The sequence below is a fragment of the Zootoca vivipara genome, chromosome 4 (assembly GCF_963506605.1).
Source record: "Zootoca vivipara chromosome 4, rZooViv1.1, whole genome shotgun sequence".
Classification (NCBI taxonomy): domain Eukaryota; kingdom Metazoa; phylum Chordata; class Lepidosauria; order Squamata; family Lacertidae; genus Zootoca; species Zootoca vivipara.
In genome coordinates this window covers 85,181,460-85,199,825 of record NC_083279.1, presented here as the reverse complement: position 1 = coordinate 85,199,825, position 18,366 = coordinate 85,181,460, and the positions used below count along the sequence as shown (strand labels likewise).

Sequence of the window (18,366 nt, the reverse complement as noted above, 5' to 3'; positions counted from 1 at the left end):
TAGGTAGCCGTGTTGGTCTGGATCGAAGTAAAATAAAAAAATTTCCTTCAGTAGCACCTTAAAGACCAACTAAGTTTTTATTTTGGTATGAGCTTTCGTGTGCATGCACACTTCTTCAGATACATGCATGCACACGAAAGCTCATACCAAAATAAAAACTTAGTTGGTCTTTAAGGTGCTACTGAAGGAAATTTTTTTATTTTACTTCGATCCAGACCAACACGGCTACCTACCTGTAACCATAAAAATAAATGTGAGATAGGAGGAAGTGATAGAATTCGGTTTAAAGGAAGGGTTTATTTTATCATCAAGGACCCTCCAGAGACGGGCAAACCATGGTTCTAAATACGGATGTGAAGATCCTGCAACTCTAGTTTCATGACACTATGGGCAGCATTTTAAGAAGTATATGCTCAAACTGCAGAATGTCCAGAAAAGGTTTAGCAGAGTAGTGAACAACCTAGACACCAAGTCCTATGAAGAACGGTTGAAAGAGCTGGAATGTTTAGCCTGGGGAGAGAAGTTTCAGGTCATCATGCTGTTTTCAAATCATTTTCCATAACCAGGTTTCTAGGGATTCCAGACAGTGAATCAGAGAGTTGCAAACTAATAAAGAGAAAGAGATAAAGCACTTTAAAAAACACACAAAACCCTCTTTGCAAAGGATGGTAATGATAAACTGTAAGTACGGTGTACATTAAGATGTAATTCAGTAAGGAAGTCCCCAGCATCAAGCTCATAATTTCCCCTATTAAATGCTGAAAGGGACAGTGTGTTATTGTGAGTCAATACAGCACAGCGTTTCTAAGAGCTCTGGTTGCAACTTAAGAAGCTTATCATCTGCCACTCTGTAATTTTTTAAAGAAGCAGATAATGACATAGCTATCCTGTCTTGGCTTCAAACAGCACTCTTTTATGGGGCATCGAAAGACGTCGAACTCAGCAGCTTGGCTTACAAGTACAGAAAATGTTACTGCATTCTCAGTTCACAGCATTAAAACTGGCTCTTCTCATAAGGCCACTTGAATATACATAATAATAAATAATCATAATCATGGGCTGATGGGTGAATAGAGCTCCAGTCTAATTATAGCAGCCAGTTCACTCCCTGTTATCTCTTTTCCAACTCTCTGAGCCTCCAGGGGGAGAAATTCAATTCAGTTCACAGCTGAAGGCAAAACTGCCTAATCTGAATTCTCCAAAACAATACGAGAACTGAAGCGAAGCCTTCCTTTGGAATCCGCGCTTCTCCAAATTTTGCAATGCAGTTCACCAGCCAAGTGACTGGTCCAGGGTGACCCAAGAAGTTCATGCCTGAGTGGAGATTTGAACCCAAGTCTTCTAGGTCCTGCTCTAACACTCTTAACCACTGGGTGTCTGTAACATGTGTGTTGGAGGGCAGGCTCACTGCCATTAATGTGTTGAGTTGGAGATTGGAATAAGGACTCCCAAAGTTCCCAGTCAAAGCTGTTTCCCCGTTTTACAAAGAAAGATTTGTGATGGGTTTTTTTAAGCCGGTGCTATTGTATTGCTTTTTTCCTTTCTTTCCAGCAAGCGTCCTCTGCAGATTTAATGATCAGGAACATTCTTCTGATGCATGCTGGGAGATATGGCTGCAGGGTACAGACCACAGCAGACAGTATATCAGATGAGGCAGAACTTCTTGTGAGGGGTGAGTATGCTAATAGCAGTGTTTGAGGACACGATGAACATGAATGATCCTGCAAAGGCATTTCAAGGCATTCTTGCCTTATGTTTGGTTCTTTCCTTCACTTTTATATGTATCATTTACGGGACATATTCCCTTTCACATTTTTTTTTTTTTTGCCTCTGCAAACAAGGAGCACGTGGTCAGAGTTTGCAAAGGCTGGTGACGAACAAAATAAAAACTGACAGAGGTGGTAACTTTAAAAGTCTCGGTGATCACACGGGAGACTCAAATGTCTGGTAGACGTAGAGATAAATTATATTGATAATCTCACCTTCTCTTTTGGAGAGGGCTTCTGAAAAATGTTGCTCATCCTTCAGAAGAATTTTTGGTTACAAAAAGTAGGTTCTAGCTATGAACATGCACATTAAAGACTCAAAAGGAAGAAAGACCATTGGCCACCTTCAACAACCTTCCTTCTAGTTTCCAGGAATCTTACTGGGCTAACTGGGTAAGTGGACACCATGCCAAACCACACTGGAAACATTATATTTATTGCATTTATATACTACCTGTATCTTCTAAGGAAGTCAAAGTGGCATCCATGTTTTTCCTCCTCCCCATTTCATCCTCACAACAACAACAACAATTTATTATTTATACCCTGCTCATCTGGCTGGGCTTCCCCTGCCACTCTGGGTGGCTTCCAACAAACATTAAAATACATCAAATATCACAGATTAAAACTTCCCTAAACAGGGCTGCCTTTAGGTATTTTCTAAATGTCAGGTAGTTGTTTATCTCTCTGACCTCTGATGGGAGGGTGTTCCACAGGGCGGGTGCCACTACTGAGAAGGCCCTCTGCCTGGTTCCCTGTAGCTTTGCTTCTCGCAACGAGGGAACCGCCAGAAGGCCCTCGGCGCTGGACCTCAGTGTCCGGGCAGAACAATGGGGGTGGAGATGCTCCTTCAGGTATACTGGACCGAGGCCGTTTAGGGCTTTAAAGGCTAGCACCAACACTTTGAATTGTACTTGGAAACGTACTGGGAGCCAATGTAGGTCTTTCAAGACCAGTGTTATGTGGTCTCGGCGGCCGCTCCCAGTCACCAGTCTAGCTGCCGCATTCTGGATTAGTTGTAGTTTCTGGGTCACCTTCAAAGGTAGCCCCACATAGAGCGCATTGCAGTAATCCAAGTGAGAGATAACCAGAGCATGCATCACTCTGGTGAGACAGTCTGCAGGCAGGTAGGGTCTCAGCTTGTGTACCAGATGCAGCTGATAGACAGCTGCCCTGGACACAGAATTAACCTGTGCCTCCATGGACAGCTGTGAGTCCAGAATGACTCCCCTCACAACAACCCTGTGAGGTAGGATAGGCTGAGAGATGAGACAGAACATTTGGCCACACTGAAGTAGAATGCAGGGTTGCTGTTGTTTTTATTACCTGCCAATGGAGGTTAGCTGAGCCAGGAATAGTCTGGCAGAGGGACAGCTCCACCTTATTCATAGTGATGCATTGGAGACAGGGTATATTTTTCTGCCTATCATTTCTCGATTCTGACAATGCATTTGGATAAAGCTTGCAAGGTTTTTTGACCAAACATCCTGACACTTTCCCACCACCAATTAATGAAACTGCAGCTCTATTCCCACTCTTTGAATACTTTAGAATTCTGGGTCACATAGGGTTTCCAGGTCTGCAGCTTGTCAAAGACTCGTGGAGCAACTGAGTATAGTATTTTGGCTCTGGACTTGCGACATCACCATGCTTGAAATATTATTGACACGCTGACAGGGGGAAATATCGGGGATTAGCAGTAGAAAGCTGAAACTGGAAATGTGAAGGCTAAGGGGGGGAATTATGAAATTAAGGTGGAAAGAGACATTTGGGGGGGTCACATTTGAGGGTTGTTGTTTTTTTCTATCTCTAAATTTCCACTGAAAAATGTTTTGGGAAACATTGGGGGGGGGCACATCTTCTGCAGTATTTTTGTTTTCAAAATATATATAGGATGGCCCAAAAGTAGGTATACAGATGAATCAATGAAATTCATCACAACAGATTATATGGGCACACATAACTGACACACAACAAAGTGGCTGTTAAATTTCAGACTGGCATTAGAAAGAATAGTGGAGTCAGATAAAAGGATTGCTTTTTCTTGACTGATGTTGTGAATGATAACGGCAAACTCGAGTCAAGAGCAAAGTGGATTCTGAATCAATATACCTCCTTTTTGGGCCACCCTATATAATGTTTCAAAGTAATACTGCTGCAAAAGTCTGAGACCCAAGATGTTGTTGATGATGTTGATGTTGATGATGATGATGATGATGATGATGTTGATGTTGATGATGTTGATGATGTTGATGTTGATGATGATGATTTACCCGCCCTCTACTCTGAGATCCTAAGATTCAAAAGTAATCATCTGATGGGCCTGCGAATGGTCTCCAAAGTCTTGCAACCCTGTCTATCATCACACTTCCAAAACTATGAAAGCCCTGTGCTGTTTTCTCTTGCTAACCTTTTGTAACAGAAGTGAGCTTGCTATTTGTTTATCTTTGAGTAATAATAATAATAATAATAATAATAATAATTTATTATTTATACCCCGCCCATCTGGCTGGGCTTCTCCTGCCACTCTGGGCGGCTTCCAACAAACATTAAAATACATCAAATAAGTACTGAATGTGAATGTAAGAGGAGGGAAATATTGGGAGTATTAGAACTGCTACATTCATATGCTCTATTAACTCTCTATTTGAAGTCAAAATTATGACAGACTGTGCTACATGAATCCATTTCATATATCCTGGGCTTATTATGTTCTGCTTTTCTGGAGGTGGAAGCAAAGGAACTATTATGATATCAGCTTCACAAGTGTTAAATTGCCTCTGTCAAAGTCCGCCTGCAGACAGTATCACCTATCAACCTGGGTTTGTTAAGGAATGGCAGTTTCTTCGCCTTGCCAACATTTCTTTATTTTATATTTTGCACTCCTACCACATGGCCTTAAAAGCCCTCAGATCTGCTTGAACATAAAAAAGGTAAAGCACCAGTTTTGTAAAAATCAAATCTATTAAATCTGTGCTACCTCACCTGTGCAGGGGACCCAGGTGGCGCTGTGGTTAAACCACTGAGCCTAGGGCTTGCTGATCAGAAGGTCGGCGGTTCGAATCCCTGTGACGGGGTGAGCTCCCGTTGCTCGGTCCCAGCTCCTGCCAACCTAGCAGTTCGAAAGCACATCAAAATGCAAGTAGATAAATAGGAACCGCTATAGCGGGAAGGTAAACGGCGTTTCCATGTGCTGCTCTGGTTTGCCAGAAGCGGCTTAGTCATGCTGGCCACATGACCTGGAAGCTATACGCCGGCTCCCTCGGCCAATAATGCGAGATGAGCGCGCAACCCCAGAGTCGGTCACGACTGGACCTAATGGTCAGGGGTCCCTTTACCTTTACCTTTTTTACCTCACCTGTGCAATCAGCTCCATGGATACCCTGGAGAACATCAGGTGTTGTAGCATAATGAAGTTAAGGGAATGAAGATTTTGGCAGCAGTGGATTGGAGACCACTGCGCACAGGCAGAATATATATATATATATATATATAATACCCCCCCCTCTCTATATATATTTGCCCTCAAAATAAGAAGCAAGCAATATCACTAGGGAGGGTAAGCCTGTCAATTTCAATTTGTTTTTACACTGCTGTGTTCTTCTTAATAAGAAGTGGTCTACTATATTCTGAAACAGTGGCAGTTTTGGGACCATTTGTTATGGGTAGCCTTAAAAATCTTCTTTTGCTTGACATTATGTGACATATGACGGATTATTTCCTCTTTTCTTTTCAATTTTCATCCTGATTTGCCAAATTTTAATAAAATCTTAACAATGAAAAATAATGAAAAATCAACACTGGCAGCCAAAGCTCTATCATACATCAACCTTTCAGTCGTCCTGCTTTTCTGTTAGACCATTTTGTAACAAACAAACAAAACTGCTTCACAGCATGCGAAAGACTGAGCTGCGTTTCCCATACTCGTTTTCTGTTTCGGCATCGCCACTTCTTATGTTTACCCTTCTTTGAATCCTAGTGCAAATTGATTTTTGTGGGGGATCTTCTTCTTCTTCTTCTTCTTCTTCTTCTTCTTCTTCTTCTTCTTCTTCTTCTTCTTCTTCTTCTTCTTCTTCTTCTTCTTCTTCAGGAATAGGGGTGCAAAAAGAATGATTCCAAGCACACCAAGCTATTAACATAGACTTGAGATGTTTGTGGCAATGAGAGAATATGCTTGCCTCAAGCACAGGGAGGAAAATCGAGTGTCGCTCCCTGTCACCGATGGATTAGTCCAATTCTTGGTTCTGACCCCGAAGCAAATTTTCCATTCCTAATGGCACTCACGCCTGCCAGCTTTATTTATTTGAGCCTCTTAGCTGCTTCCTGTATATTTCAGTTGGCGTGAATGTAGAGTGAGATGTAAACACACACACACACACACAACTTGCCTGTTGTTGTTTTTTAAAGAATATAACTGGCAATGCTTATCAGTGTTTCCCATTTCAATTCCAATTGAATATATAGGTGGAATATATTAAGCTGCCTTACCCTGGCCAGACCATTGGCTAATCTATTTTTTATATATTTTATATAAATATTTTTTATTAATTTTCAATTACTTATATCCAATATAAGCCACATTCTAACATTACCGAATTACAATTACAATTCAAAAATAAACCAACTGATAAGCCAATTATACTTTTTAGAAGGCCTCCCACGTGCTAGATTTCAAGGTAAGATACATTCGTTTAATTTTGCTTCTGAAATCTTATTTAATGTAATTACATTTCAATCTTAATCTAGATCCATCCCTGACAGCAGCCTTCCAGGGCTTCTGGTTGAGGGGTGTCCTATTTGGAGACAACAGAGATCAGCAGTGGGAGGGGCAGCAATACTCACCTGGATTTCCACTTTGGAGCTCACTTCCCCCCAGTATTTTTGCAAGTTGCCACCTTTCTCCCTCCCTCCCTCCCTTGGGCAGCCACCTCCCCTCCAGCTGGGCTCCCCTGCTTGCCTCCCAGTTTTTGGTGACATTTCCAAGCATGTCTGATCCGGAGCAGCTGGAAAGAAGCAGGCGGGAAGGCCAGCCAGTAGGAGAGACAACTTGATTGTGTGCTATGATATTCTAACAGATTATTGAATACTAGTATCTTGAAGCCCATTAAAATAACGGGTGCTAGAGCAGACCTGTTGCTCTAGCAACCTCAGGGACATTCGTAGAAGCATCTTTGGGGCCTGATCCGGAGGCTAGGGGTTTCCCCGCTGCCCCGATTCTGGTGCTCACGATCCCCGCATCACACGCCACCCAAAGCCTCCTCTTCTTTGCGTCGCATTGGCTCCCTCCCTTCCCCGTGAGTGCAGAAGCTCCGCCTCGGGAGCCCAAATGCCAAGGCCGCTCCTCCCTTCCCACGTGTGCTGCCGGAGGAAGGGAAGCAGCGCCCGCGCGCCCGAGTACCGTGGAAGCGCGGCTGGGGGCCCGTGTAGGAGTGGCACCGCTGCTTATGGAGTGTGCCCGTTTGTGTGGCCGGGGGCTGCGGCCCGTTGCGCTGCGCGTGTTCGCCTCGGGGATCTGCTGCTCCCCGTCTCCCTCCCGCCCCTGCGGTAAACCCCGTTTAGAACCAGCCAATGGCGAATAGTGGGAGGAGGTAGGGGGGAAGGGAAAAGAAAGCAGCCTCCTCCTCCTCACGCTTTAGCGGAAGCGCAGTGAGTTGCTGTCTGGAAGGGAGCGGCGGTTGGCGGCCGCAGGGAAATGGTAGGCAGAGGGGTGGGGTGGGGAGTGTGTGCATCCAGTCTCTGCGTCCAGTCCTTGTGTCCGTGGGGCACATGCGCAGTAGCGCAAACCCAGGGACACAGGGACTGGACGCAGAGACACTTGGACTTTATTATATAGGATGACTTTAGAAATCGTTCCATTTTAAAGTTATGTTTTAATCTGACGTTTTGTGTCGGATCAGATTGTTGTAAGGTGTGTGTTCTCTGTTGTATATCTTGTTGCTGCAAACCGCCTTGTAGTATAGTAATATAGAAAGATGGCATACAAATTAAAAGTGAAATGAAAATGAGAAAATGGTAGGAGAGGCGAGTGGCAGAGTAAGTAAGGGGTGGGGAGGAGGCAGGTAGAAGTTTTTGTGTAGGGGGCGAGAAGAAGAAGATGAAGAAGACGAGGAAGGGGAAGAGTTTGGACTCCTTAAGGAGTTTCAAAGAAGCTAACAATCTCCTTTCCCTTCCTCCCCCACAACAAACACTCTGTGAGGTGAGTGAGGCTGAGAGACTTCAGAGAAGTGTGACTAGCCCCAGGTCGCCCAGCAGCTGCATGTGGAGGAGTGGGGAAGCGAACCCGGTTCACCAGATTATGAGTCCACAGCTCTTAACCACACTGGCAAGAGGGCAAGGCGGAAGGAGAGGCCTGTGCCCAGTTGTAAATGACAGATGAAGGTGCACTCTGCAGAAAGGCATGGCTCTGGGCAGTCTCTTTCAGTTTCTCATTCTTGTTCAGTACACTTTTCTTTCAAGGCTGAACTGTGCGATGGCACATTTGCTTATCAGGTTTGCTTAAAAGGTACCTTATCGCTTGAGCCCTGTCTAAAACGGAAGCTCCCTTTATTTGCTTTGCAAACACGGCTCATGGAGCATCAGACACAAGCTCATAATTAGCATTGCCAAGTGGTCCATTGCACTCCATGTGGCTGACTATATTATGGGTTGTGTCACCGCAGTCCCTGTCCCTCTCAACCAGAGCTCCCATAACAACCAGTCGCGACCTCTTTCAGATTGTTCTGCTTAAATGCGCGATCTCTAAAGGAAGCTGCTGCTCTCCCCGCCTCCCCTCGCTAACGCATGGAGATTTCGATATTGTTCCAGCAAATTCACTGTCAAGAGCCTGACAGGTGTAATCTTCTTGTCTCTATATGGAGCTAAAATTGTGCCTAGCATAACTGTCCGGCCCTTTCTCTTATGACCAAGATTACAGCGTATACAGAGATGCAAAAATAGAAGCTGTCAGCCGCTTCTGGAGATAACCCTCTGGCACATAACAAAGAGACTTTCTTGTCTGAGGAGTTAGTGCTTTAACTTAAAAAAAAGCAACCTAATTTATGAGGTGGCCTGGAGTTCCTTCCCTTCATGCACATTGCTCAAAACTGCAAACATCTTATATTTTTTATCATGTGTCGCTGCTGGTGTCCCAGGTGGCAGCAGTTGTAACTGTTCCTTCCAGTCAAGGCTTCAGCCTCAGTCATTCATGCTTTGGTAAACTCTCCTATTGATTATAGCGACATGCTTCACCTGGGGTTACTGGTACTTTTGAAGATGGTTTGGAAACTTTAGCTAGTGTAGAAGGCTGAGACTTTTGATAAGGACAGACTTCAGAAAGCCCATGGTCCCTATTCTAGCTCAGCTACACTGGCTGCAGGCAGCCATACTTGAGGACTTCATTTGGTCCACATTTTTAAGGGAACCAATTTTTTTGGTGCCTGCTAAAAACATTCTTGTTTAGACGAGCCGTTCCCAGATGCTTAGAAAGGAGATTTTAATCTGTTTTAGTACTTTAACTTTTGTATCTTTAAAGTATGGCTGTGAATTTTTCTCCCTCCTCCTCCTCCTCCTCCTCCTCCTCCTCCTCCTCCTCCTCCTCCTTCTTCTTCTTCTTCTTCTTCTTCTTCTTCTTCTTCTTCTTCGTAAACTTCTCCACTTTTTGTATTTATTTCAAATCTAAGTTATTTTTCTCCCTTCTATTGCTTTATCTTTTTCTAAAACCACTTTGAGGTTTTTACGATTAAGCAGATTATAAATTTTATGGAATGAATGAATGAATGAATGAATGAATGAATGAATGAATGAAGCAGCCTAATTCAAACTTTCCCGACAGATCAGAATGCTTCCCCACCGCTTTGGGGGGCACTTCTTCAACTTTTGTGATACAGTGGATCACGTACTGCTGTTTTCCTGTTTTCTTAACAGAGACTTGTATAAAGAGTTAATAATAATGGGTTAATCATCGTGATCTGGGCCAAAGCCCCTTATATGACTTTCTCCTGCAAAAAATAATAATTGTTCTAGAAATAGGTAGAAAAAATGAAGCTAAGACCGAGTGTACTTTATTATGTTTTGCTTCCCCTCCCAGTTAGTATAGAATCATAGAATCATAAAGTTGGAAGAGACCACAAGGGCCATCCAGTCCAACCCCCTGCCAAGCAGGAAACACCATCAAAGCATTCTTGGCATATGGCTGTCAAGCCTCTGCTTAGCCTTAAAGACCTCCAAAGAAGGAGACTCCACCACACTCCTTGGCAGCAAATTCCACTGCCGAACAGCTCTTACTGTCAGGAAGTTCTTCCTAATGTTTAGGTGGAATCTTCTTTCTTGTACTTTGAATCCATTGCTCCGTGTCCGCTTCTCTGGAGCAGCAGAAAACAATCTTTCTCCCTCCTCTATATGACATCCTTTTATATATTTGAACATGGTTATCATATCTCCCCTTTACCTTCTCTTCTCCAGGCTAAACATAGTAATTAAACATAGTAATTAAGAAAGGAAACACCTTTTGTCTACACAAAATTGTTGATGATCCTCATGAAAAGACAAGAGCAGATTGCAGATTGATAGAAGTTCTGATTGGCTTAATGGATTTTCAATATATGCTGTTTAATATTTAATATTCAGTATATATACAAGCACCATTAAAATAAGGACAACAACAACGCCTTGAGTTTTTGATTGTGAGATCTCACCAGACCCCGGAAACCACTGCTGCAGCTGCTTCTCCTCACTTCTCCAGCAGTGAGGAGGGAGAGCACTTGTTGTTGCACAAGAAAAGCAAGAAGTGGCAGCTGTGGCATCCAAGTCCTCTTTGAAAGTTTCCCACAAACATCTGGTTGATCGCTATGGGCACAGGATGTTGGACTAGTTGATCCAGGAGGATTTTTTTTTTTTATGTTCGTGATCTGGATTAATTAATGAAGTGTAATGTGGATGTGATCCTACATGGTTAGTAATAGGCATTTCAAAGTAGTATACATTCAATCTCCTTGCTTTCAGGTCCACCTGGGCCTCCAGGGATTGTGATTGTTGAGGAGATCACGGAGACCACAGCAACACTTTCATGGACTCCAGGGGTGGACAACCACAGTCCTATCACTTCCTACAATCTTCAAGCACGGAGTCCATTTTCACTTGGCTGGCAGACAGTGAAAACAGGTGAGATGTGTGTGTGTGTGTGTGTGTGTGTGTGTGTTTAAAGACATAGAAATTATGAAACTTGAAACTGAGCTACAACATTTTATCGATTACTTGCTTGGTTCAATCAGTTAAAAACATTTTCATTGACTAAAGGGATAAGCGTGTGTGTGTGTGTGTGTGTGTGTGTGTGTGTACTCTTCTAAGGCTGACCTTCCTGTGTGAGTGAAAATAGGGGTCTTCATAGAGTTGTAGAATTGTAGAACTGGAAAGGATGCTGAGGCTCATCTAGTCCAACCCCCTGTGATAGAAGAATCTCAATTAAAGCATCCATGACAGATGGCCATCCAACCTCTGCTAAAAAACCTCCAAGGAAGGAAAGTCCACCACCTCCCAAGGGAGACTGTGCCACTGTCAAACAGCTCTTACTTTCAGAAAGTTCTGTCTGATGTTTAGTCAGAATCTTGTTTCTTGTAACTTGAAGCTTTGGGACCTACCCACTGGAGCAGGAGAAAACAAGCTTGCTCCATTTTCCATGTGACAGCCCTTAAAATATTCTAAGTCTCCTCTTCTCCAGGTTAAATGTGATTATTTTGATCCAAACTTAACCATACTTAGAGCAGACCCATTGATATCAATGGCACTTAAGTTAGTCGTGTTTAGGTGGATTAGCCCACTTCACTTTGGTGTCAACCTGCTTTCAGTTATAGGTCCACGCCCCCCCCCTTTTCAATTTAGTTGTATAGCATTAGCTCCAGTGGAATTCTTGCCATCATCCTCTGGGAAGAAAGAATGATGGTGGCAGTACAGAGAGCTTCACTGCTCCTACTGTATCCCCCAACTGAGTCACAAAACCAGCAGCTTTAAAAATGGTACAGGAAATTTAGAAGGAAAAAAATAAGAAGACACACACATACAATTGTAGGCCTCCTTCCCTGCCTCCAAATTAAATCTCCCCAGAATCAATTCATCCCCTCTCCTGTTTCATCTCAGAGGTTATCCCATAATTTGGTCAACCCCCCACGAAAGAAGGCTAGCTTTCATTGAAGTCAATATATAAATACTAATTTTATCTCAGAGGCCATTCTTAAATGTATGGTTTTTTAAATCTGAAAATAGTACTTAAATCTGTATTTTTGACACATTTTAGCAAGAGCTGCAATGCAACATTTGAAAAAGTTTGAAATCTATTAGTTTATGAGGTGCAGATTGGTCTGAGAGGTGACAAGCAGGGCACCTTGCCTAGGAATTTGTTGGATTCTTCAAGCATCCTTCAGTTGCCTTACTGACAGCAGCCAGTTCTCCCGACTTCAGTTTAGCAACACTGGGAGAAGTTGTTTATGGATTGTGCCGCTTTAATGAGTCCCTCTCTGCTTACTTGTCCTTTGTAGTTCCAGAAAACATCAATGGTGACATGGAGTCTGCCATGGCTGTCGAACTGAACCCGTGGGTGGAATATGAATTTAGAGTTGTCGCAACCAACAAAATTGGGACTGGAGATCCAAGCGCGCCCTCTCGAGTGATCCGGACCAAGGAAGCAGGTAAAAGCTTTGATGGGGAAACAAGAACTTTGAAAAGACTGTGATACATAGGCTATGCTCACATGTGGGTTCCGTTGCGCTACTTTTACTGTTTATAATGCTACAGATTCTGTTGAGATTATTTATTTATTTATTTATTTATTTATTTATTTATTTACTTATTTATTTATACCCCGCCCATCTGGCTGGGTTTCCCCCGCCACTCTTGGCGGCTTCCAACAAATGCCAAAATACATTAAAATATCACAGATTAAAAACTTCCCTAAAGAGGGCTGCCTTTATGTGTTTTCTAAATGTCAGGTACAGTAGTTGTTTATCTCCTTGACCTCCGATGGGAGGGCGTTCCACAGGGCGGATGCCACTACCAAAAAGGCCCTCTGCCTGGTTCCCTGTAGCTTTGCTTCTCACAGTGAGGGAACCGCCAGAAGGCCCTCGGCGCTGGATCTCAGTGTCTGAACGGTGGGGGTGGAGACGCTCCTTCAGGTATACAGGATCGAGGCCGTTTAGGGCTTTAAAGGTCAGCACCAACACTTTGAATTGTGCTCGGAAACGTACTGAGAGCCAATGTAGGTCTCTTAGGAGATCCCTAACTTTCCTTATCCACTGCAGTACCTGTGTTGCATTATGGGACTGTGGCTTTTTTCTTAATCAATATGCCATGAGTGATGAGATCAATAGCGGGAGTTGCCTTGAGGGCCCGAAAGGTGGGACATACCGGTAGATATTTTATTCAGAAAGGAACGTGTGAAATGTTTTCTCAACGGTGAGGCTCCAAAACAGCTGCAAAGGTGGGCCTGACAGGTGAGCCTGCATAGTATTCCTTCAAAAACTGGCTCATGCGTTGGCGGCTTCCAAAGAATACATTGTGGCTTTAATAAATTTATATTAGATTTTAACAGTTGGTTTCATTCAATTAGCTTTGCTCTCGTTCCTAGACAATTATGCACCTGATACATTGAAATGCAGCACATTCTGGCTTGCCTGCTTATCAGTGTGACGTATTAACAAGGCGTTAGTAACTCAAGGCTGGTTTTTACGATGTGCCTGCCATGTAGAAACTGCCGGAAACCCACTTTTGCGTGGTCGAGAGCTCCCTCTGCAAAAGCTGCTCGCCCCTGTCGTGCTATTCTTGTTTTCTGGGTTATATTTTTCAAAACTTGCTTTATGTTTTCTGTACCTGATTATGTTTGGGCTTTTGTTTTTCATTTACCTGCACTGATTTTTGCTTCATGTGTTTCTATCCTGGAGAATGATCCTGAAGTTGCCATGAGTCTATTCTACTGTTAAATGAAGTAGATCTGGAAGGGAATATAGCATAAGAATCATAGAATCATAGAGTTGGAAGAGACCACAGGGGCCATCCAGACGTCTATAGTAAGGTTACCAGACATCCCTGTTTCCCGGGGACAGTCCCCAGATTTACAAATCAGCCCCCTGACAAAATCCATCTATTTAGTAGGAAGTTGAAAAGTGTTCCCAGACTCATTGAAAAAAATCTGGTAACCTTACTATAGCAAGCTGCCTTAGGCCTAGTCAGATCACTGGTCCATTTAGCTCATTACTCCCTACACTGACCAGCAGCAACAATCCAGGATTTCAAGACAGGGTCCGCCACCCCACCCCAAGTACTACCTGAAAATGCCAGGGATTTTGCTTAGGACCTCATAGGTAGTATTTGTTATAGGAAAATCCTTGGGCTCACTTGGATTGTCAGACAAAGACACCAGCCAAGAATATAGGAGCAAAACAGCAGTCTGTAGGCCTGATCTTTATTTACAAGACTGTTCCCACAGCACTTCCACCCACCACATTGAAGAAACCTCGAGCAAATGATGGCTCCAACTTTTATAAGTTCTCCCTTATACCCATAACACCCTTAGTGAAGCATCATGCATACATCACAAACACATGATGGTTATGTCATAGAATCATAGAGTTGGAAGACCACAAGGGCCATCCAGTCCAACCCCCTGCCAAGCAGGAAACACCATCAAAGCATTCCTGACAGGTGGCTGTCAAGCCTCTGCTTAAAGACCTCCAAAGAAGGAGACTCCACCACACTCCTTGGCAGCAAATCCCACTGCCAAACAGCTCTTACTGTCAGGAAGTTCTTACTGTCAAACAGCTCTTACTGTCACATTATGGGAGGGGGTTTCTGGCAGAAACCAGATCATCAGGTTTGCCCCCATCTCTCCCTTGCCCTCCACCTAACACCCATCAAATGATACAAAGGAAATACTTACAAATTCCTGGGTTTCCCGGTCAGGTAATCACACTTCTTTGTCCTGACCGAAAACCTAATCCATTCCTGGATGCTCTGCTATTGTCCACAGGATGACTACCTATTTGTCACCCATTTGCCAGTGAGCCAGTGATTATCTCTTGTGCAAGAGGCTGCTGCGTACGTGATCCCAAGTGGCGCTGTGGCAGGACGCGGGTGGCGCTGTGGGTTAAACCACTGAGTCTAGGGCTTGCCGATCAAAAGGTTGGCGGTTCAAATCCCTGCATCGGGGTGAGCTCCCGTTGCTCGGTCCCAGCTCCTGCCAATCTAGCAGTTTGAAAGCACCTCAAAGTGCAAGTAGATAAATAGGTACCACTACAGCAGGAAGGTAAAATGCATTTTCGTGTGCTGCTCTGGCTCTCCAGAAGCGGCTTTGTCATGCTGGCCACATGACCTGGAAGCTGTATGCCGGCTCCCTCAGCCAATAATGCAAGATGAGCGCCGCAACCCCAGAGTCAGTCATGACTGGACCTAATGGTCAGGGATCCCTTTACCTTTACCCATTTCCCAAGTCCCCTGAGTAAAATGAAGTTGGAATGGTGTCGATCTGACGTAGGGCTGATTTTATATGAATATTTGAAGGTTTTGAATATTTGAAGGTTTTGCTGCAGGAGGGAAGGTGAATCCTATGTAACCTTGAGCAAGATACAAAGTAGCAAAACCGTGGTGGTTTTAGGGAGATATTTACAAAATCAAATGGTGTTGGTTTGGGGGGTGGTCTGGGGGTGCAGTGTCCCGTTTAAGTGGAAACAACCCCACCCACACCCCTTTATAAAAATTCCAGTAACACATTTAATGCTAGTCCTACTCCTAGTAGACCCACTGAATTTAATGAGCATTGCTAACTTCCAGTGGGTCTACTCTGAGTAGGATACAACCCTCTGCATGCAAACCAGATGCTCTGCCACTGAGGTATGGCACTTCCCCAACCTGCTCCCTCCCTCGATGGAGAGCAGGATTTATATGTTAAGAAATGTATAGATATCCTGAACGTCCCCAGAATTCTTCAACCTTGCTGTTCGGCTATAGCTCCCGCATCCCTGACCTGGCTGTCATTGATGGAAGCTGTAGTCCAGCAACAAGGAGACTGAAGGTTAAAGAACACTGAGCTACACCTGTTCTGAAGCAAGCCGGTCACCTGACTCAAATATATTTTGTGAAGCAATTTGCAGATGTCTCAAGCAGGGTAAAGGCTGTTCGAGACCAGTTCCAGAACTGTTGCTGTAACACAGGAGTAGCCCACAGATGTTGCTGAACTACAACTCCCAACAGCCCCAGCAAGCACGGCCACAAATGCTGTAAAAAAAAGTTTGCTTTTTCGCACCCGAAAGGGTTCTGCTGGTGTGGTTTTGAGGATACCTGGCAGTTACAGAGAGCTTCGGCTTCTTCTTTCCTTTTCGACTACAGCCTCTCCTTGCACGTTTTGCTCCATTACAGTCTAATGGGGAAGAAGGAAAAACGAGATAAAAAATACATGAGCGCCTTCTCAGAAATGCATGTTTGGAAAAGCTTTTACCACCCACATTATGACTTAGGTGGTTTCCCCCACAACATATGGGCTCACTCGGTCAAACAGAAACGGTCTAGCTGCTCCTCTGATTAGCCAGGCAGCACAAATCAAAGCAGACATGGACATACAGAGAGGGAAGCTTATCTCAGGTGATAGGCTTCATCCCTGGGTCCGTGTTCCTTCTACGTTTCGAACGCATATCTTGCATTCTGTGTTTTAATGGGCCAGATGTGTTTTAGGCTGCAAGCACATAATTTCCACACCACCTTGACTTATGAAATTTTCATGGCACAGGTTTGCTGTGATTTGCCTTGGAGGCTCCCATGCACCCAGTCAGGGCATCTTATCTTTTTCTTCCATCTTCATAATAAACATACACTCGTCAGCACATAGTCAAAGTAAAATAGGGATATTCTGTGCTTTTTGCGCTGCGCTGCCAGTTTTTGTTTGCGAAGGCTCAGCTATGGCTGGGCACTGCGTAACTGCAAATTAATTGCTGGTGGATGGCAGCGACTTTACGATGACCATTCGTGAGAGGCTCGGTTTGGGAAATTCACTTCAGTCCCCAGACTAGTAATAACAGCCATCATTATTATTGATAGCATTACTCACATTTATATGCCACTCTCCTGTCACTCGGTGCACCTCAGAGCGGGCTGGTCAATACTTTTTTTAAAAAAATTAATAATTTAATAAAAGTACATGACATACTTGAGAAAACACCAACCAGAGGATTTATAACAATCAAACAGGAAATCATTAAACCATAGATTTTTCCCACACGGGCCTCAAAATATAAAAGAACCGAAAGAGGAATCAGCTACATATTCAATAATCTACTCCAGTATCAGATATCTAGAGAAGAGAGTTGCTGCTGGGAATACAGAAATTGGCTATCGCGAATCTAGAATAATGCTTTGTTGCTCCATAGGGAGTATGAATCCAGTCAGTGGCGGAGCTTCATGCTCCGGCACTGGGGGTGGGGTGTGTGTGTCCTGGGGTGGGGCACACTGGCTGCAGGGGTGGAGGGCCCAGCGCAGGTGGGGGGGCAGCCACGATGGCTCCCTGTCCAGATCATGCTCCCCCCGCACTCCTCTTCCTCCGCCAGTGAATCCAGTAAATGTTATGCCACATAGGGTGCCTGTTTGCCTGGCTACAGCAAAGCTATAACCAGGCTCCCTGGTGAGTTATTTTTTCTTTGTTCGCTTATGTACAAAGGATTTATTACATGGGGGAGTGTTCAAAAATGGCACACGCATACAGACCTTTATTTATTTGTTTAACAGGTTCTAAGTGGTTTGCACACAAAAATATTTCACACCCACGGTTTGAAGTGGTACAGTCCATGCTACCAGTTCCATATTCTTCTTCTTATAGACCACGTCAGGAACGTGGCGACCCAGAGTGCAGGGGGTGAGTTAGACTCGGAGATTGAACTAAGTTCATGAGGGACCAACTCTGCTGATGAGAACTGCCTGTCAGAATAGAAAAAGGGCACATTGACACACACACAAAGCACTCTATTAGCTCTCAAGCGATGACTCTATTAGCTCTGAAGGAGAGGAAGAGTTGGAAGGCGGCCAGAGCATTGCTAGGCAATCAGCAGATAAGCAGTGGTCTGAGTCTGGGTTGAGTGAGAGTGAGGAGGAGGGGGGACAATAGCCTCTCGGTCCCAAATCCAGGCGTTTGGATAAAATAAAAAGGCAATGGAAGGGCAGGAGGGGAAAGGCAGGAGTCTGGCGTCCTTCCTGTTGTGGGAGGAACAAAACTTCAGACCGACCAACAAATGTAATTGCGAGCAGGCGAAATGCTGGGCTCTGGGTGTGTCTTTTGTAAATAAACCTTCATAAAAACTGCTGGAGAGCCAATTACTTCTTATCGGAGCTTGCTTGTCTGCTAGAGATCATTACAGACCAGCCCTCAAAATGTCCTGTAAAACACAGCCCATGAGATGTGCACTGCAGAGCCCATGATTAGCAGTATTGGGAACTGCAACAACATCTAGAGAACCACATCCCTGTTGCTGAGGAACATCACAAAAGTCATCATTTGGGAATCTTGTCTGTCAGCACTGAGCATCTTGCAAAGGATTCCTTATAAATCTGAGAAGAAGCCATTCTCAGCAGTGGATATCGTAGGTAGGGCTGCATT

At 44.1% G+C, this 18,366-nt stretch overlaps 1 protein-coding gene across 1 annotated transcript in view; it reads left to right on the top strand.

Annotated features, from left to right (window-relative positions):
- CNTN5 (contactin 5) overlaps positions 1-18,366 on the top strand; it is a 160,718-nt gene that overhangs the window by 109,260 nt on the left and 33,092 nt on the right. The window contains exons 8-10 of the mRNA XM_060274008.1: positions 1,552-1,672; positions 10,746-10,904; positions 12,275-12,424. Coding sequence (XP_060129991.1) covers positions 1,552-1,672; positions 10,746-10,904; positions 12,275-12,424 — 430 coding nt within the window. The remainder of the gene's footprint in view (positions 1-1,551; positions 1,673-10,745; positions 10,905-12,274; positions 12,425-18,366) is intronic.